General features: G+C 34.9%; 1 protein-coding gene across 4 annotated transcripts in view; it reads right to left on the bottom strand.

Moving 5' to 3' along the window:
• Nucleotides 1-23,018, bottom strand: part of GABRA3 (gamma-aminobutyric acid type A receptor subunit alpha3) — a 273,077-nt gene that overhangs the window by 39,733 nt on the left and 210,326 nt on the right. For all 4 annotated transcript variants that reach the window (XM_079124688.1, XM_079124689.1, XM_079124687.1 and 1 more), the window contains one exon: nt 8,205-8,287. In XM_079124688.1, the coding sequence (XP_078980814.1) occupies nt 8,205-8,287 (83 nt within the window). The remainder of the gene's footprint in view (nt 1-8,204; nt 8,288-23,018) is intronic.

Below are 23,018 nucleotides of genomic sequence, written 5' to 3'. Positions count from 1 at the left end.
CCTGACCCTGTACTGGTAAACAAATAATAAGGCACAGTAACCAATGTCAGGGAGTCCACAATCTATTGAGGGGGAAAGAGTACAACAAACACAGTGGAAATTTGAGTATGAGAAGTGTGTGCACTAGCAAAACAATAGCAAGTGTTAAGGGAAACCAGAGATAAGTACTATTGTTCCTGCTCAGAGTTGAATGTTAGTAGCTGACACTCAGAAGTTGAGGCCAACTTTAGGACATGAAAAAGGACAATCTTAGCCAGAAAACAACATAACAAAGGCAAAAAGTATGCAAGTGCATGAAGGAGTAAAGGAAATAATGATATCACTGGACTTATAGGGTAGAAAATTTGAGGCAATATTATGAAATATTCTAGTTGCACACCCTAAACAAAAAGGATTTTCTTCCACAGTCTACAGGTAGTTGTGGACATACCTAAAAAAGTGAGAAGTCATAACTAGATCAATGACTAGTTACAGTATGGATGACCAGTGGGAGAGAGTGAAACTGAAGCCAAGACAGCATTAAAAAAGGTGTCAAATGTTTGTGTTAGTGAACTTATGGCTTCAAGTTTGATACTAGACATTTTGTTGAACTGAATGAGACAGAAAATTTCATAAGTGCAATAAATGATAATTGATAGCTTTTCATGATAGTTAATTAAAATAAAAGGAGGAAGAAGAAGATAAAGGAAGGATTCAAGATGACCTTGATACCATAGCATTTGCAAGTTCATGGATAATGTTGGAATTCATTTCACCCCCTGGTGCACAGAATTCTCCCCCTTTATACCTTCTCTTTCTTCTCTTCTTCCTCCCAGGCCCTTTGGCTCCTTTAGCACCTAAGCTTTCCTTCAATAGAGTCTTACCTTTCCTTCTTTCAATAATTCCATTGTCATGGTGGAGCTGAGGTGGGACATGGGGTAATTGGGTAACTCAGAAAAGATATCTATAAACAATTAGAATTTGTTACACTCCCAGAACTATCTCCTCAATGTATTTTGTATTGGTTATGATGGCACAAGAATCTCTGTTTCTTTAGTTGATTTGCCAAATGCCTTTTATTACCTGAGTTGTGGTATGGGTCAGGCCTCAGGAAAATAGGAAGTGAAAAACAATCATGACATGATAGCACCAATGGGAAAGAACCCCTTTTGATCTCACATTGTCACAGACTGATTATTTACTGTTTAATTGATTCAGTCACTCATTCAACAAATATTAAGTCATTATGTTATAAAGGTAAGGTAGAATATCTGGGCTCAAATATCACAAACCCTAGGAAATGTGTTTTAGAGAATACTGTGCATTCTAATGTTGGGTGGAATGCTTTAAGTGTCTGTTAGATCTAGCTAGTTTATAGTGTTGTTCTAGTCTTCTAGTTCTGTGTTGATCTTCAACCTAATTATTCTATGCATAACTGAAAGGTGAATATTGAAAAATCCCATTATTATGCCCATTATTATTGTTGAATTGTCTATTTTCCCCCTCAGCTCAGTCTGTTTTGCTTCATGGGGCTTGTGGTCAGGTGCATATATTTTTATAATTGTTGTACCTTCCTAACAGATTGACCCTTTAACCATTACAAAGTCTTCTAAGCTTCTACAGAATTGGGAAGAATATGGGAATAAGCCATTTTTCATGAGTGAAACTCCACAGATTGTTGTGAACTTTTGGTTGATTTCAAGACTTTGAAGAAAGTTCATTCTGGCAAGTTTTGACAATCATCTCATTTCTTTAATGCAGGAGTAGATTTCCAGAATTCCTCACTCTATCACTCCAGAATTGCTTCCTCACTAGGGAATTTTTAGTTCAATTTTAACTGTCCACATAAGAATTTAAGAATTTCAATCACTCTTCCTTAATATACTTTTTTTTGGTTTCCAGGAAAATAATCCCTTGATTTCAACTGACCTATCTTTCACGTTTGCTGAATTATCTTTTCTCTGGCCTCTCTATATTATCATTACTCAAAAAGCAGTCTTTGATCCTCTTCCTTATATGCTGTCATTTCCTTAGTAGTCTCATCTAGTCATATGGCTTTAAATGCCATCTATGTGGATGACACCTAAAAGCTCACAGATCTCTGTCTAAACCCCAGAAGCATCATTTGTATTACTTTCTAAGAACTAGCTTCAACAAAGAAAAGATGACCACTATTCTGACTAGTATTTATATATATATATATATATATATATATATATATAGAGAGAGAGAGAGAGAGAGAGAGAGAGATAAATATATATATATATATGGAGATAGAGTTTGATTTTGAATGTTGAATCTTGAGAAAAATAGTTTAGAAATGAGTGATAATTTTTTAAGTATTATAGTTTGCAAGAATTAAAGCTTAATGGTATTAAAGAGGCATTGCTAATTTGAAACAATCTTTTGATGCAGAGTCAAAAGCAACAGCAGAAAACACTGACACATTGAGTCAAATGTTTTGAATTTTTTAGGTATCAGGACAGGAGTACATTGTACCTAAGTGGTCACAATCTTATAAGTTGACTTGGTTTAATATGTGTGTGCTAGTATGCCTATATGCTCCTGATGGTAATTCACTCTTGAAAATTAAATATAAATAAAATCTATACATAATATACTATACACTTATACATACCTTACATATGTGCATATACATATTCATAAATAGTATACTATATACAAACCATGAGAATGTTCTTAGAAGAAATTACAAGTTTGGGAAGTAAAATAAATTCTTAAACTGGTAGTTTTGACTTGTGACTCTGTATAGTTCCATTTACCTTGCTAAAAGGTCCAAATGTGGTTATTCAAATACTATTCAAGGAGGTTTGCTCACATTTTCCAACTTCTATTTATTTATTTTTCTTACTTAATCTTTTTAGTTATAAATCTGAGTTCCCTCCATATACTAGCAGGCTCTTTTAAACACTTCAAACTTTCTATTTCTTATTTAACAACTTAAATTTAATAATAATTATTAAAGAACATTAAAAAGGATGGATGTATACAAATAATAATAAACGTTGGTGAGGATGTGGGGGGAAAGGTACATTCACCTGTTGTTGTTGGGACTGCAAATTAGTGCAACCACTGTGAAAAGCAGTATGGAAATTCCTCAAAATCTAGGACTGGAACCACAATATGACCCAGCTATCCCATTTCTCAGTATATATCCAAAAGATCTAAAATCAACATACTATAGGAATGCAGCCACATCAATGCTCATAGAAGCACAATTCACAATAGGAAAACTATGGAGCCTATTTGATACCTTTTGACAGATGAATGCACAAGGAAAATGTGGTATGAATACATGATGGAGTATTACTCAGTCACAAGAAGAATGAAACTATGACATTTGCTGGTAAATGAGTGGAAATGGAGAACATAATGCTAAGTGAAATAAGCCAGAGTCAGAAAGTAAAGTGTCCAATGTTTTCTCTTATAATGCAGAAGCTAGAACAAAATAAGGAAATAAAAGAAAAATAGGGTGACCCATGAAAATAGAATAAAGATCAATGGTGGAGTAGAGGAAGAGGATTGAGAGGAATGGAGGGCGGATGGGAAAAGGAAAGAATGGTGGAATGAATTGAACCAAACTTTCCTATGTACATATATGAATATACCACAGTGAACCTCACCTTTATATATATTTACAAGGCATTAATTTAAAAATACATATAAATAGCAGAAAGATCAGTAGAGTAGAAGAAAGGGAATAGGGAAAGGGAGGAAGAGAGGGTAGGGGGAAATACTGGGGAATAATATTAGAGCAAATTATATTCCATGCTTGTATAATTATGTCAAAATGAATCCTACTATTATGGATAGCTATAATACACTAATAAAAATAAATTTTGAATGAAGTAAAATTCCTTAGAATTTCAACTTCTTCCTTATGAATACTGTAGTTCAATACATCAGGAATTTGGAAATATTACTAAAAACAATGACAGATAAATTATTAAAGACATCAAACAGCTACAGCTTACTTTTGCCTGTTTTGGTATGTGACAGAAATTGACTGACTCTATATACTACTATGTTTAGCATTTTCTCAGGATTGCATCTGTGACCTCATTCATGTTGTAAAGTACAATGCACTTGTCATAGATCTATAGTATTTAATTGTGTAAATATGCCACAGATTTTTAATTCATTCTAATGGACTTTAGATAGCTTACAGTGTGGCTCTATTAAAATTAGTCCAGCTACAGACATCATTTATGTGCCTTTCACTTAACACAAACACTGACTTAATTTGGAAATAAACTCTGGACTAGAGATACAAGCTTATATGATATATGTATATTCAGCTTTATTAGATTCCACCAAATAATTTTCCAAAAAACTATGAAATTATACTCTTTTTGGGGGGTACCAGGGATTGAACTCAGGGGCACTTGACCATGGAGCTACATCTAAAGTTCTATTTTGTGTTTTATTTAGAGACAGGGTCTCACTGAGTTGTTTAGGGCCTCACTTTTGCTGAGACTGACTTTGAACACTTGATCCTTCTGCCTCAGCCTCCCAAGCTGCTGGGATTACAGGTGTGTGCCACCATGTCCCGCTGAAATTATACTCTTATCAGTAGATCATGACAGCACAGATTTGTTCTACATTCTCACCAATATATGGTGTTTTCTGTCTTTTTAAATTTTGATTATTTCAGTGAGTGAGTACTGATACACTTTGGATTTGAAATTGCTTTTTTCTGCTAATATAATTGGTTATTCTGTGTGTGTGTGTGGGGGGGGGTGAGAGGGGAAAGAAGAGAAAGAGAGAAGAGATTGAGAAAGTATTGTGTAAAGTACAATCTCTACCACTTTAAAGATCATGAAGATATTTTCTTAAGTTTTCTTCTAAAATCTTTACTGTTTTCACTTTCACCCTTTTACTTTTACTTTTAGATCTGCAAATCCGTCTTGAATTTATTTTTGTGTATGATGTGAACCAAGAATCAAAATGTCTCTTTTCTATTCTGTCCCATCAGTGTATTTCTCTGTCTTTGCAACAATTCTTTTTCTGGATTACTATAGCTTTAAAATAGTTGTAGATAACTGATACTGGATTAGATTTGTCTGCAAATTATCTGGCTTTATTCTTGCATTGTTTTCTTTATGTTTAGCCTGCTTTGTGTTTGCATGCTTTTTCAGTCTTTGAATTAATAATTTTCATCAGTTTTAAAATGATTTGCCTTAACTAGTTCATGATTGTTTTGATCCTTTCTGTGCCTGTTTTCCTTCTACAAAATTACACATTTCAATTTATTTTGCTGTGTCCCACGTGCTTCTTACTCTTTATTTTGTTTTTCAAATGTGCTATTTTTCCATTTACTCATTTTACAGGTATCTAATATAGTCTTCCACTTGTTAAATGTATCCATGAAATCTGAATTTTAAATATTGTACTCTTCTATAAGTAATTTCCAATTTATTCTTCCTTATAGATTTCAGTTTTCAGTTGAAACGGTCTATGTTTTCCCTTCTCTCTTCATCTTTTCCTCTTTTATTTATTGAATGTATTAGCCAGAATTTTTAAAGTCATTGTGTATAAATTCTGATATCTGTATCTTCTGCATGTTTTTCTTTCTATATTTTGTGTCCCTCCAAATAAATCTTCATTTTAGGTCATATGGCCCTGCTTATTCATATCCCTCATGACTTTCTTGATTGAATTCCAAACATTGCATGTAAAACTATAGAGTACTCAGAAGCCTCTCTTCTGAGGCTTTATTCTTTCCTTGCTATGTGTGAGAATTTCACATTAATCCCATAAGGAACTGAGTTGGATTATAGTTTTGGTTAAATACAGGGTGTCCCTGTTGTTCCCTTGTAACTAGGACATAGCTCCTAAGGTTTTAAAGTGACAACCTGCCATATCTGTTTTGTTTTTGTTTGTTTGTTTGTTTTTAACATTGAGAAACTGTGGGAAAAGCAACTCTGCTTTTCAATGTTTTTCATGTTAATTTTTGGTCTCATCCTCTGTTAATGGAGCCAAATGAATGCAAGCTGCAAACCAAGGAAGGCCAGAATTAGCAAATACTCCCAGGGATATAAAAACTATATGTCACAATTTGATCTATGAGAGGTTCTCCCACTTTCTCTAGAACTTTAGTCTCTTCTATACTTATCCATTCTATATTTTTAGGTTTTCTAGTTGTTTATTATGGGATTAATGGTCATGAAAAATCAACTCTGTCTCATCCACAATAGAAGTATTACTTATCTCATTCAGTATCAAATGCATTAGCACAAAAATCTCCAAGTAACCAGTGAGTTTTCTGTTATAATGCTACACATCTAACGCATCAGGGGATCCTGTTGTATCTCCCTTCAGTTCACTTCTCATCACTTTTATCTCTATCACTGTGAGCTAAGCCATCAGCATCATTCATTTGAGATATTTCAATGATCTCCATCATCTCTCCAGCATCATATCTCACCTGAAATATTGCAATAATCACTTAATTGGACTTCCTACTTATATCCTATCTCTACTTATTTTAAAACTCCCTAATAATATTTTAAAAAATCATAAGTAGATAATTGCATTATTTTGTCTAAAATATTCCAATCACTCCCCAGTTTCCCTTGGCATTTAATTCAAAGCCCATTGATGCCCTACAAGACTCTAGATAACCTGGCCTCCTCTTTATTATCATCTTATTCCTGTGCTTTCCCCTCACTCTGGGAAGCCACATTGGTTATTCTGATATTTACTGACCAAGGCAGATACTTTTCTGATCTTTATCCTGAGCAGTTCCTACTTCCTGGAGCATTATTCCCTCAGATATCTGCATTGTTAACCCCTCTACTTCATAAAAAATTCTGCTCAAATGTCACTTTTTGAAAAATTTTAATTGACAACATAATAATTGACATTTATAAAGTGCAGTGTGATATTTCAATACATGTATACAATTGTAAGAATTATGATTGTGATCTTGTGAAGATCAAATCTGGATAATCAGAGTAATTAGCATATACAATCACTTCAAACATTCATCATTTGTTTATGCTGGGAATATCCCAAGTCCTCTCTTCAAGCTGTTGTTAAGTATATAGGAAATGACTGATATCTATAGTCACCCTACTATGCTATAGAACAGTAGAATTATTCCTCCTACCTAAATGCATTTTGTTACCTGTTATGCATCCTTTCCCTAGCCTCCCCAACTCTATATATTTTTCCTAATAAAATAGGGAAATCCTGATCACTCTATTTTAAATTTCAATGGCAACACATATTCTCTATCTAGGCATGAGTGATTCTCCTTATTCTTCAGTGCTCTATGTTCCCCCAAGGTTCTTCTCACTTTACATCCTATTTTATACTTTACTTTTTATTCATTTTTTATTTTATCTTTCACCATCACTCGGCTATCATATAAGTTCCACAAGGGCAGGAGGTTTTGTTTTATTCATGGATTCATTACAAGCTTCTAGAATAGAAGCTGACACACAGGAGACAATCTTTAAATACTTGACAAACTAATGGTTGAAAAAATATGCCATACATAATTATTTGAATCTTTTGAATAGCACTTTCTATTTCAAAACATAGAACTAAATCTAATTTACACATGATGAACACAGATCTTGATATATTACTCTGATGACTTCCTATATAACTACTTACTCTTCAGTTCTTAGATCTAGAAACTCTCTCAATTTTTATTCAATTTCGATTTTTCTAATTCATTTGAAAATGGAGTATTTATCTACTTTTTTCTCTGTAAAATTTGCAGCTACTAAGGAAAGCAATACTCTAAATTATAAGAAAGTCTCCAGAGTTTCTTCCTGTCTTCCATTTACCGTTAAGAACTGGACAGATGTATATCAAGATAAAGGTAGAATGGACACTTCAAAAAGTATAATACATTCTCTTAAATCTTGTCCTTAGAAAGCTGCTCCTGTACTGTATATCAGCTCTGTTGTGCTCTGTATTCTGGGCAATTTAGAAAACAGAAGTCAATGTTTCAATATTACAGAGAAATTAGTCTAAAATGGTGAAATAAGGTTTGTTGCTCCAAAAGAAAACTCTGTTAAAGTCTGCCTCCTCTTGCTGTTGAGTTCGTGCTACTTGATTTTGCTATCCTGACCCACTCCCAAACCATCCAGAATAAAAGGCCTCAGCTTTAGAAAGTTCTAGGGAACAACAGGGGATATATTAAATTTCTTTTGGAAGAAGATCAGGTAAACAACTAAGAAAATACATACAGCTTCCAAATTTCAGTGGGCAGGCATGCACATCCATGGGAAAATCTTCCAAATGCATAGGACACTCAGCATGAATTGTTAACCTAAAAGAAAGAAGGAAAGACAGAAAATGAAATAAAACTAAATTAAATGTTATTAACCATGAAGCTCAGCTCCCACTTGACAGCTATGGAGCATTCCTAAGACCGACAGGGAATTTTACTTATTTAGGTTCACTGAATTTTTATAAACACATAAGATGAATTAAATGAACTAGATATCTCTCAAAGCAATATTCAGTATTCATATTTTACATCATATTTGAGCCACACCTTAGAAAAACAAAATTAATCTGGTCAAATAGTACTTCCTTAGCCACCCTCCAAGAAGCCTGGAAATACCAGATCCTGACTCATTCACTCCTGACCACAGTTTAATTATTTCTGAAATAATTCTCAGCAGGCTATTATGTGAGTTGTCCAATTTAATGACTGCACTGAAGAGGAAAAATGTGTGGAAAGAATATATTTATCCTGATTATGAACAGAAAGACCCAAAAGACGGTTCTTCTGATCACAAGAACTGCTATGGTTTTATTGGAAGAGTTGACTCTTGGAGAACACACACATACACACACACTTCATAAAAAAACATAAAGTTAATGGGGGACATCAGAATCCTCAAATCCTCAGGTCAAGTCTGAAGAGCTCACACTTTTTCAACAGAAGCAACACATAGGAGAGATTATGCATGGATTCCTTAAAGGAAATCTGAATGGGGTGTGATTTGCCATGTCCATATACTTTCTCTGTCTTATATTGGTCTGTCTAAATAATCTATGTCAAGGTTTTCCTCTGACTTATTTCTCATATTTTGAGACTCAATTTCCTTTGGCCTAGATAGTTGTCTCTTAGGTAGAAATGAGACCTGCACAGTAAACATTCAGAGTTCTTTAGAACCTACTCTTTTGAGGTATTTCTATCTAGCTCCATGTTATAATGTACCCACTTGCTGCCATCCCCTTGAATTTCTAATAAATTAAGAAGTTAGTTGTCAATTTTGATGCTGTTCATTGCCCCCAGTACCTTTCTCACTTAGGCACTTATGCTTATAATTTTTCAGAACCCAGATACACGTTGGGGCCAGAATTCCTGCCTAATGAGACATCAGTATATCAAACTGAGCAGAATACGTCTCACTTTTAGGAATTACCAAAGGTGCCAATTGGGGAAGTGTTGGGTTGAGGCAATAAATTTAAAAAGGCCTGTAAGTAATATGCAGAATCTCCATTTCTCACTCTCAATCCCAATGTACAGTAACAGTGTCAGGTAGCAAGATGCCAGCAAGAGGATATCCCCCAGGTCACTGCTACCTGACAATGTTTCTCTTTGGTTGATGACAGTAAGATACCAGAAGATATTTATTGTCAAAATACAGATATTCATATGTCTAAAAAGGCAAGTAGGTTTAATGTACAATTATTATCATTATAATGATCATTGCTAATAACCCATGAGATATTCACAGAATGTTACAACTTCTAAAGCACATTCACATTCAGTAATCCTATTTAGGTCCTCCCCTAAACCTTTGTGACATAGGCATCCTAGTTGCCTGGAAGAAGGATGGTATTTATTCCATTTGTTCCCTTTGGTGACTCTGTGAAGCACATATTGAAGGCATTATTATCATCCCTATTTCAGGGACAAGAATCCACAGAGTTAAAGTGATTTGCTCAGAATCATACAACTGGAGGACTGGAGTGCCAATCCAGAGATAGTTCTACATCAGTTATCTTCTATTCCTCTGAAGGTAAATCCGTCCTTGGGAATCTTTTAGTCACATGAGAGGTGTTGTAATTATCTATGGTTACCTTTTTTTTTTGTTTGTTTTTGGAAAATGTATATTGCAAACATACTTATTTAGAAAGCAATTCATATCAAGTGCCAAAGAAAGAATACAAAACTTTGATTCAGTATTTCCAACTCTTGGAATTTACCCCAAGGTAACAAGGGCAAAACTCTATGCTTCATGATGGAAACTACAATAAGTTTTTTTTTTGTGCTTCTTTTTTTTTATTGTAAACAAATGGGATACATGTTGTTTCTCTGTTTGTACATGGCATAAAGGCATACCATTTGTGTAATCGTAAATTTACATAGGGTAATGTTGTTTGATTCATTGTTATTTTTTCCCTTCCCCCCACCCCTCCCACCCCTCTTTACCCTCTATACAGACCTTCCTTCCTCCATACTTGCCCCCCTCCCTAACCCTAACTCTAACCCTAACACTAACCCCTCCCTCTCCCCATTATGTGTCATCATCCATTTATTAGCGATATATGGCTACCTTTAAGGAAACATTTCTCATGTGTAAGGTAGTTATAGGAAAATACCAAGAAAATAAGAATGAATTAGGGACCATGAGCAATAACCACTGCCTCCCAGTGATTACTGTGTAAGAGGAGAAAGTTAATATTTGCATATGCAGTTAACTCATTAACACAGAGCAGGAGTTGGCACAGTAGCCTGGATACAGTCAGAATGTTTCCTGGAGAAGAAAAAGCTAGAAGGGGTCTTACAAGTAAACAGCAAAGTGGAAGGAGCAAGGGAGGGCAAGAAGGGAACACAGTATGACACCAGAGGTCAGAGCATTAGGATCTAAGAACCAATGTGAAAGAACACAGCATGATTTGGTTTGTGAAGTTCCCTGCCCCCACAAATATCCTTTTTTCTCTGCTCTGCACTTAGATGAGATGGGAGAGAAGTGGATAGAAAGGTAGATAGGAAAGTTATTACAAATCAGTTCTGCTCCTAATCAGAAATCACTACCTTTGCATCCTGTCTTTATAATCTATTTGTTGTGGTTTTATTCTCCACATCCCAAGGACTGCTGGTAGACATAAAGTAATTTCCCCTTGACATTACTCATAAGAGGCAGTATCTTGGAAATAATAATATAAGTGGAGAGCGAGAACACATTTTCTTTATTAAACCCTCATGGAATCTTTTCAGTATCCAACACAAGGAGCAGGTTTCTCAGTGAAATACATTTCTGTTATGTCTGGTTTTTTGAGTCATGAAACCCCCTTGAGGTGTGAAGAATAAAGGTCAGATTGGTGGGATATTGCAAACTGTCTGGAGAATTGAACTTTTGTCAAAGACACATGGGAAATTTTGTAAATATCCAAGAGATTAGTTAGAGCTGAAGGGACACTTGTCTACTAGTCTCAAACTCTTACTGCTTAAAGATGGACATACTGGATATAAGAGATGAGTAAGTATTTATTGAAGGGTATGCACTTGATTTCTGCCTTCCAGCCTGGAGCTGTTGTTAATGAACACCTGGGCACATATGCTTTAGTTACCCTGCTTTGAGCAGTATCTATTATTGCTCTGATCATTTGTGAAATTGTTTTACATCTATCAGTCATGATTAGAGATGCTGACCAGTTAACTATGTAGAGGTTCGTTGACTGGAAAGCAACTGAGCTTAATTTTCCGGCTACTTCCTCTCACAGGTGTGTTTTTTAGCCTTGGTTTTGTCATTTATGCAAAGAATGACAATATTTAAGATTTTCTTCCAAATAGTCTATCTATAATCTATGTAAAATAATTTTGTTTCCTAGTCTGATTAAATCGATGATAGAAAACTTAGACATTCAGAATAATGACAGTCACAATAAATGGAAATCATCATTTAATTTATGGGATTATGGACTGGAAGGTGACACCTACAGAGTGATAGATCAGGAAGGTGACTTATGGCAATACCATCGAAAGTTGAAAGGAATGTAAACTATGAGATCAGCAATAGACACAGAAACACACTAAAACATTTAGTAGGAAAAATAAGACAGACTTTGTATTTAGGTATTGGACTATTTTCAACTTTGGTTTTCTCATCTGTTAAAAAAATAGACAATAAACTCCTGCCCCAACACGACCCATTTACCCATTCACTATTTATTCAATAATTTCCTGGATGTTCAGGGTATTGGGAGGCATAAATCACTTAGCTCTAGCTCTCTCAACATGCCAAGTTCTCTGACATCATGGCTTTTGCATTCACTATGCTCTCAGCCCAGAATGTTCTTGCAAATGCCTGAATGACTAATCCCCACACTTACTTCAAGTCTATTCCTAATTACACCTTCTAAATGAGGCCTTCCCTGTCCTCTTCTCAGTTTCCTACCCACCCTGTGGACAGTCAACATTGCCATGCTCTTTCTTTTTTTTTATAGCACCTAACAAAAAACATACTCTAATTTTTTTCTATTTATCATCTATTTTCTTTTTTTCCTTACTATAAGGTTAGGTATTTTTATCTTGCTTTCTTTTTGACATGTGCCAAGAGCCTAGCATATTATAGGTATTTAAAGAACACCCACTGAATGAATGAATTACTGGATAACTCTTCTTTCCTAAAGACATATTTGTATTGGAAGCATTCAGAGAGTATGTCTGCATAGGGCAAGATAGAGTTTGGATATTCTTGGGGTTACATGAAATAACGGTATCTTAATATGGTTCATTAACAGCACAATATCTGGGCATATAGCTTATTTCATTGAATTTCAAAACTAGAAGAGCCTTATGTAAAACATCTAGTCTTATCCCCTCATGTAGTTTATGTATAAGAAAACAGAAGAGAAGGAACCCAACATAGCCCGGAATAACCCAACATTTCTGGAAAACAGCTGGTTGAAATTTTCCTGATGCACTGGTGTATTCAACAAATATTTATTGATCACCTACTATGCACCAAGATATTGTTCTAAACTATGTAAATTCTCAGGGAACTTACTAAGATTGTCCATTTAGGGCATAAATTTGAGAAGGGCAAAACAAAATAAACAATATAAATAAGTAAATTGTACAGTATATTAAAAAGTGATATGCCCCAGGGAGAAAAATGAGTATGGGTAGAGAGTATTAAGAAGGTATTGAAATTTTCAGTATGATGTCCAGAAAGCATCTCATTGAATAGATGACATTTGAGCAATGATGAGGCAAACAAGAAATAAGCCATGATTAAAACCAGAGAAAAAGTATTAAAAGTAGGAGTAGCAAATTCAAAAACCCAGATGTAGGTAGGCCTAGTGTGTTGAACAAATAGCAAGTAGGCTACTGTGGCTGTACAGGACACATCACATTCCATGGGGCATAGAGTATATGGTGTAAGGTCTTCTAGGATATTTTGGCTTTCATTCTGAATGAAACGTGGAGGTATTGAAAGATTTTCAGCGTATGACTTGATTTGACTAAAGTTTTAGGATTTTTCTGGCAGCTGTGTAGAGGATAAACTGAAACGGCAAGGATAAAAGCAGGGAGATGAAATCTAACAGTGGTCACGACTCAACTTGAAAATCTGGAGATAGAAGGCAACTTTCTCAACTCATAAAGTGCATTTGGAAAAAAAAAAAGCCTACATCTATCAGCATACTTAAAGGTAAAGGACTGTTACTTACTTGTTTTATGAGGCAAGGATGTCTCTTCTCTCTTATTCACCACATTATTAGAGATTTTAGCCAATCCAAAAAGAAAAGCAATAGGAAGTGACTGTTACAAATATGAAGTTATTTTTGAGGACATGACTAAAATGTTCTGAGGTTAGATATTGGTGATATTTGCACAATTGCAAATATGTTATAAATAATTTAATTGTGCATGTTAAAGGAAAGGGGTATTGTCTGATATATGAATAATATTTCAGAAAAGCTGGCTAAAATTAGGCAAGCAAAGAAATATAAGACAAAAATTGGAAAGCAAAAATTAAAACTGTCTTCGTTTGCAGATGATATGTTCAGACATTCTGTGAATATATATTTAGAAGATCTAAAGCCATTAGGATGTCAATTCTCACAAAATTGCTCTATAAATTCAAGTTTCTTCAAAATCTCAGAAGTTTTTCTTTTAGTAAAAAAAATTGGTTCTAAAATTTATATGGAAACAAAGACTCTTAGAATAGTCAAAATAGCAAACTACAAAGCTTATACACAGTAAAGGAAGCAACAGAGTGAGGAGGCAAACTACAGAAAGGGAAAATATTTGTAAACCAGATATTTTACAAGAAGTTAATATCTAGGATATATAAGGAACTCAAAAAACTAAATAATGAATGCTGGAGAGAATGTGGAGAAAAAGGAATGCCTTAAACCATTGGGAGAAATATAAATTAGTATGGCTATTATGGAGAATGGTATGGAGGTTCTCCAACAACCTAAAAATAGATCTATCATATGATCCAGCTATCCCACTGAGTATGTGTGCAAAGGAAAGGAAAATATTATACCAAAGAGATACCCAAATGCTCATGTTTTTTGTATCACTTTTCACAATAGTTGAGACATGTAAACAACTTCAGTGCCCATCAATGGATGAATGGCAAAATAAAATGTTCTATATATACAATGGAATATTATTCAGCCATAAAGAAACCATAAAGACCTGGAGGGCAATATGTTAAGTAAAATAAGCCAGACACAGAAATACAAACACTATATGTTCTCTCTTGTATGTACAGGTTACCAAAAAAGAATCAAACTAAATATACAGTCATGACTTTTAGAGGTTGAGAAGGATGTGTGTGGAGTAGGTAATGATAGGTTGAATTTGATCCAGGAAAACTGTATGCATGTGTTGAAATATCATACTGAATTTCATTAAAATTTACAATTAATATGTTAATATAATAATGATATTTTAAATGAACATAGACCCTGATTCAAACCATAAGTAAAAATTACCCAATAATACATTATAAACATAAACTTACATTTTCTAAAGGAGAACATAGGAAATAAATCTTTGTTATCTTGAGTTAGGCAAAATATCTTAGATACTACAAGAAAATCACAATCCATAAAAGAAAGTATACTATAAATTAAACTTCATCCACTTTCAAAACTTTTGTTCATCAAAAGATATAATCACGGGGTTGGACTCACAGCTCAGTGGTAGAGCGCTTGCCTGGCATGTGCAGGGCACTGGGTTCGATTCTCAGCACCACATATAAATAAATAAAGGTTCATTGACAACTAAAACAATATTAAAAAAAGATATAATCATAAAAATGAAAGACAAAGCACAAAGTCTGTGAATATATCTGTGAAATATATCTGATAAAAATAGTTTTATCAAGAATATATAAATTCTCAAATGTCTTCTCTGGTAAGTGGATACTGATCCATAGTGGGGGGTGGGTAGGGGAGAATGAAGGGAATTTGGATTGTGCAGAGGGGGAAAAGGGAGGGTTAGGGTGGGTGGAGATGGGAAGAATGGTAGATTGAGACAGACATTATTACCCTATGTACACGTATGAAAAGAATTAATAAAAAGGAATATATAAACTCCAAAAAAATTAGATACAGAAGGAATATACTTCAACAGGATAAAGACCATATGGGATGGCCACGAAGTGAAACTATGGTAACATTATATTTGGGAGGGAAAAGCTGACAGGTTTTTCTCCAACATAAGGATATTGACTCTTATCACTTCTATTCAAAATAGTACTGAAATTCATAGCATGACCCATTACAATGGAAGGAGGGAGAAAGGTGAAGAGAAGGAGAAAAGGAAAGGGAAAGAAAGGAAGGAAAGAAATGAACAATGGGAAGGAAGAATTTAAGCTGTCCCTATTTACAGACAACATGATCCTTTGTATAGACTCTCCAAAAGAATCTGTATGTAAACAAATTCAGTGAAATTTAGAGTACAAAATTAATATACAAATAATAAAAATTAGTAGCATTACTGTACACAGTGAACTATCTGAAAAAGAAAAATAAGACAAAATATCTCATTCATACAGTCCTGAAAATAAAAAATAAAATAAAATACTTAGGAATAAATTTAACCAACGAGGTGAAAGATCTCCACAATTAAAATTATACAACAATGATGAAAGATATTGGAGATGATACAGATAAATGAAAGAATATCCTATGTACATGGATTGGAAGAATTAATATTATTAAAATGTTCATACCACTCAAAACAACCTATACTTGTTAGAATAAGTTATATGTACATATGTCAAAATACACTCTGTCATATATATCTAAAAAGACAAATAAAAAATAATAAAATACCTATAGATTCAATGCAAGTCCTATAAAAATACCAATGATATTTTTTACAGAAACAGGAAAAAAATCTTAAAATCCATACAGACCCCAAATAGTCAGAGCAAACATGAGCACAAAGAACAAAACTGAAGGCATCATGCTTCCTGGCTTCAAATATACTACAGAATTCTAGAAATCAAAACACCACGGTGCAGGCCCAAAAGTAGACACAGAGACCAACAGAACAGACTAGAAAGACCAGAAATAATGATATATTTATAGTCCATTGATTTTCATCAAAGATACCAAGAACACACCATATGGAAAGGATGGTCTTCTATAAATACTACTCTGGAAACTAGATATCTACATGCAGATGAAACTACATTCTTTGTCTTACCACATGCAAAAGTTAACTCAAAATGAGTTAAAAGCTTAAATGAAATACTTAAAACTATGGAACTACTGGAAGAAAGCATAGGGGAAATCTCCATGATATTGGTCTGTGAAATGATTTTTCTGGATATATCTCAAAATCATAGACAAAAATAGATTAATGGAATTACACTAAAATAAAAAGCTTCTACATGGCAAAGGAAACCATCAACGTAAAGAAACAACCTACAGAATGGGAGGATATTCTCAATATTTACTCCAATGATTTATGCTATGCCATCTCTCTGGGTTAAGAAACCTTGCTATTTACTTAAAGCTACTAAGAAAGTAATTTATCTTTTATTCCTTTGCAATTAATGGAAATTACAATGACTCAGATATTTTGTGTCCTTATCTCATCCTCAATGGGAATATCTAGGTACATTTTCAAAATAAGCACACTTATCAGAAATCATTCTACTATGCGATTTGCTGATTAATTTCTACCTAATTATACCATTCATGAAGAAACAAGTAATTGTTTTACATTTATTATATATACAATGCTTTGCATTTTACGAGTTTTTGGAATATGCATATATCTTGTGTCCTGAACTAGACTGGATACCATATGCAAGTCATTTGCTTTTATTTTTTATTGGTTGTTTTTAATCATCCATTTCCTTTTAGATTGGAGTCCAACAAAAGCACCAACACAATGAGGAAAAATTTCCAACTCACAAGCAATAGTATCCATGTCCTTACCACTTGCTATGGTATGAGTATTTGTGTGTTGCTAAAATTCATATGTTGAAACTTACTCCCCAATTAGAAAGTGTTATGTGGTGAGACCTTTGAAGGTGATTAGGTCATAAGGTTTCTGCCTTCATGAATCAGATTATAGCACTTATAAAAGAAGGCCAAGGGAGCTTGTTAGCCCCTTCTGCCATGTGAGGAACACAGCAAGAATGCGCCATCTTTGAAGCAGATAACCAACCCAGACAATGAATCTGTCGAAGCCTGGATCTTAGACTTCTAAGCCTCCAAAATTTTAAGCAAAAACTTGGCTGCTTTTAGATTATTCAGCCTAGAGTATTTTGTTCTAGCAGGCCAAATGGATTAAAAGTGTGATCATTCACCTTTGACCAAGGAAAAGGGATCATTCTGCAAAATGAGGTTCTACTTCTCATATTTTGATAATAATCCTTGCTTTATTAAGCCACTTTCCCATTTCTTTACCCATCCTCTAACAAAAACTCTGGCACAAGTTCATTACCCAGAATGTTGTGGAGCTGTACACATAACGTTTGTACATCTTAAAATGTGCATGCTTACTTCAGTTAAAGAGTTTTAATAACTGAAAAATTAATATGAATGAAAATGAGTCATGTAGATCTATGCCCCACATAAAAGCATCAAATTATTCCTAGATTTCTAGATGTGGAATACTGCTTTTTTTTATACTGGAGATTGCACCCAGGATGTTTTAAGACTGAGCTACATCCTTAGCCCTTTTTTATTTTATTATTATTTTTTTTTTTTTAGAGACAGAATCTCAGTAAGTTGCTGAGGATGATCACGAATTTGTCTTCCTCCTTCCTTAGCCTCTTGAGTCACTGGGTTTACAGGCCTGCCTGATTTTTTAAAGCATGGACAAAAACAAGGAGGAACCCTGGAGGAAAAAATAAGTTCCCACACTAACTAGAGTTCTACAGGCTGAAGGCTACTAAATATATGTATTGCATCAACCTGCTAAGGGTAATGTAGGAGGAAACAGCTTAAACTGCATAGAGGGTGAGGGTCTCTAGAGCTCAATGTGGGCCCCACTGTAAAATAATCTGTCTATTTGGCATTTTGGAAGTGGAACAATCTGCTCTGCACTCCAAGGAATGTTCTTTCTAAAAACTAAAGTACAGACAACACTATTTCAAGAGCAGCTGAGGTGCCAGGCAGGCTGGTTCTATAATCATGGAGTAAAGGGCAGGGTCTGGGATTTACAGTGAAAAAGAAAGGATAGTAAATAACTTATAGCCATTATCCGTACAGGATGAGTCACTTGAAATATACCCCAACTAAACACCCGAACCAAGCAGCACATTAGTCACAAGATCCCAGTTATCTGCAGGCTTCCCTTTAAATTGTCAAGCTATTGACAAGAGGCTCAGTTCATGGGAAGGAAGGTGACCACTGTACTATTGCATTTAGCATTTGGAGGAAGCACATTTGAGAATTACCAATTACAATTATCTGAGGTATAGCTCCATCTGACATTGGTACTCTCCCATATTTGTCCTCACTTTCCCTCCATCAGCAAATGTTTCTGTTCACAAAAAAAGTTCTCATGTGTCTTTGTTCCCTGCCTGAATGTCCTTTCCTCTTTATTTGTGCAATACATTTCCTTCGCTTTCTTAAAATATTACCGCTCCCGTAATACTTTCTCTGTGCCCAGTAGGCATAGTGGTTACCCAAGTTCACAGAAATTCCAAAGCACTTTAGACAAATACCCTAGTCCTTACTACACAGGGTTATCAGTATCTGTGTGTTTGTGTTTTGCACAAGCCTGAGCAACTTGAAAGGGGATCTCCGTTCATCACTACATTCCCATCCTAGGATGGTGGTTGGCACATAGTATGTGGTACATAAATGCTTCTTTATCTAAAAACACATCTGAAAGATAGGTAGACAAGGTATTTCCAACCCATTCTCCATAAGAGGAAATGTCTTGCCCAGGATTACGTTGCTAATCTGTGACGAAGTTGAGATTCATATCCAGATTTCCTGATTCTTACCCATGATGTTCATGCCACTGCAACATAGGGTCTCCACTCTGTCTAGGAGTAGCATCTAAAATAGTTGGATTTTTTTTAAAAAAGAGGGGCCCTTCTATTGATCTGTAAATCCCCCTTATTTTAAAATAAGCTCTGTAGCAAATTCAATCTGCGTAGTGATAAGTTTCTTGCTTCTAGTGATGATTTTTCTGCTTTTGAGACGTGGCAGTCCTTATAATTTCAATTTACACCTGGAACTGGAAAAATGAAATAAATTTGGTAACTACCAGTAATTCTTTAATCTTCCCCAGTGTCCAGTGCAAAAGCCTGTTTCCCTATGAAGCTCTGCCTCATCTGGGTCCATGTCCCCAAGTGTGAGTAAATGCTATGATTTTTAGCTCATAACATTCCATTGTTGGCTTTTCATGAAACTTCCGTTATGCCTTATAGAGGCATGAATGATGTGTCCTCTCTTCCTAAGATGTGAGGAGGGCAGGGGTTGATGTCATTGCACAGAGCACACAGAGTAATTTGTACACTATTTCTTGCTTCTCACCTCATTTGAGGCTTTCTCAGAGCTCAAAATGAACCACTTCATCTCTTCTATGCTCTTATTTCTGTTTATTAAAGTGAGGTTTACAAAGTGTGGCTATGTGAGTCAGTTGCTAGTTCAGTGAATAAGGAACTGTGGGTGGAATCCCCTAGAGCAAAAGTGATTACAAAAAAAAAAAAAAAAGTACTGTGTGAAAGAAAGCTATTGATGCTTACTTGCTCTGATTACATTAAATCCTATATTACTAACAATCTGGCCCAAATGCTTTCCCGGGTTCCTGATCATTTCAGAGGCGCTTTCTATAAGGAAAATTCAATTGCAAGCCATTTTCATCTAAACTATGGAAGAAAGTAGCTTTACCATTGAAGTTTTGGAGAGGGGGTTCCTACCATCGTGCAGCATTCATCCTTCAACTAATTTGTCTTTGTAACACCCCAAGTACATAAGCAAACTGACCCAATCACATAATCAAAGAAAGGAAGGCATCATGAACTCAATGTGACAGAAACACTCTCTTAATTGGTCTAAAATACCACTTTTCCTCTTGATGATTCAACATGGAGAAACTAGTGCCTATTTTCTTTGATTTTTGGTTCAATATAGGATACTATTACCATGTAATATAACACGATAGAAGACAATTTGTGCAATGTATTCAATTTTACAAAGTCCCATTGTGTCAAAGTTCTCTTGGGTTCCAGACCTGCACTTCCAGCTGAAGCCTGTCATGTCCTCCTCAGACTCATTGCTTAAAATTGAGCATTTCCATATTAGAAGAAGTGGTATGTTGTGATGGGAAGAAAAAAATTTGCTTCAACTGTGGATTGGGTTTCTATACCAGCTCTTCCATTTATTACTGGTGTGACTTTGCTTTATTCTAAGTTAGTTTACTAACTATATCCATGGGAATATTAACAACAAAACAAAATCTCCAGAGAGTGCTATAACATATGTCACACTATTTCCATGCTTCATCCCATTTGTTCCATTCAATGATTTTAAAAGGCAGATATTGTTATGAATTATCTCAGGTTACAGAGGAAGGACCATGAGCAATTTACTGACTCCCACCTTCTTTTTAAAAATATTTTAATTTTCCATGGACCTTTATTTCATTTATTTATATGAGGTGCTGAGAATCAAACCAAGTGCCTCATGCAAACTAGGCAAGTGCTCTACCACTGAGCAACAAGCCCAGCCCTGAGTACCACCTTCTTAATTACAATGCTATACTGTGCCTCAGTACTATATGTACACAATCATTGTTATGAGGATTAAATGAGACAAATAAACATGGAACACCTAGTATAGTGCTTAGCATATAGCAAATGCTTAAGAATTATAAATTGTCTAACCATGTCTTCTCCTCTTCAAAATATCTGCACCTAATTCAACATTGGGCATTTTGTTTGGTATTCATTTTGTTTTATTTTTTAACAGAACCACAATTCATTCAGCATCCAGGCAGGTTATGGCAGGAACAATCTCAAGGCCCCTTTTAAAAAACTAGTCCAGTTGGACACCAAATTCTGTTGAAAACCTCTCTTAGAAGAAGGCAACAGAGAGTAGGAGGGAGGGTAGACATGTCTAAAACAAAATATATGCATGTATGTAATGTCATGGTGAAACCCATTAATTTATACAATTAATAATTGTAATAAAAAGAAGAAAAAAGAAAATCTCTCTCATATTTGTTCTCTCTTCTTTACTCTTAATTTCCACTGCCTTTGCTCATTCTTCTCTGGACTATGAAATGGTCCACTAACTGACACCCCTGTTTCCAATCGATCCTTCAATATTGCAAGTAGAGTTTTTCATTGAAATGCAAAACAAAACCGGAATCATTAGACACTTAATTTTCCTCTTTTTCTTGGCACAGAGCAATATTTCTTGACCCAGCTTGCCTTGCAATTCTAGTCAAAAAGTCACTAGGAAAAGGAGTATGCTCCTCAAGGCTCAATATGTGAACACCTTCTGCATACACTCCTCCATGCACCTTCTACTCTTTTGATATAGACAAGTAAAGTGGTCTTGGAAACCATGTGTTGAATATGACAGAATTACCAGATGAAAGGAAATTGGGTTCCTAAATTACCACTTGGAAATGAGCCTCCTGTCTACGAAGAACATCTGTTTTGAACATTAAGGAATGAGAAATGCACTTCTATCACATTGAAGTACATTTTTGGGTTCAGCAACTTGTGTTAGCACAAATTATATCTCTCACTTTCAAAAGATAATGCTTCTATGTAACTATGAGATAAATGTATTGTGTCAGGTCAAGATTATCGTCCCTCATTTATCATGTGAGAATCCTTCCAAATATGTATACTATTTGGCTATATATCCCACTACCCTTCGTTATCACTGTCATTTTCCAAGATCTTAACTACTTTTCCTCATTCAATGGGAATGTTAACACTTGGTTAATCACTTCTCACCCATTCTTAGTACACTTCTTTCTTTTTTCCTAGGGAACTTCTTTTCTTAGGAGAACCAACCATACAATATCCTGAACTCCACCTTCTTCTGTCCAAGCACCAACTACCAGCAATGCTACCTTTATTTTTGAAACAGATCTTACTATATTGTCTATACTTATGTAGGTCCAGGCTGGTGGTGAACCTCTGATCCTCCTATAGTACTAAGTAGCTGGGACTACAGGCATGTCCAGTTCAATGCTTCTTCTGGAGTATGTTGTATATCCATATCCTTCTTCAAAACCTTACTTCGTGGGAAAAACAGTACCTGGAGCCAGACAAACCTACATTTACTTAATAACAGCATCATCCTGAGCAACTCATTTCTAATTATTAAGCTTCACTTTCTGCATACCTATAATGAATAGTTATTGTGAATATTGTATATGTTTTACATACAGTGCCTGGTATATAGTAGGTGTTCAATTCATAGTAGCTACATGTATTAATAGGTTAATATTATGGCAGCCCTCTTGCTAGAAACCTTATCTTCAACCTTGCCTTCTACCAAATCTGCCTTGTACACTGTTTCCAGGGTGATCTATCTAAAATGAAAATCTGATTCCTTCCTCTGAAATCATTTGTTGA

The sequence above is a fragment of the Sciurus vulgaris genome (genome assembly GCF_902686455.1).
Source record: "Sciurus vulgaris genome assembly, chromosome: X".
Lineage (NCBI taxonomy): Eukaryota > Metazoa > Chordata > Mammalia > Rodentia > Sciuridae > Sciurus > Sciurus vulgaris.
The sequence above is the reverse complement of the archived record's forward strand: the minus strand, read 5'-3'. Positions and strand labels throughout refer to the sequence as shown.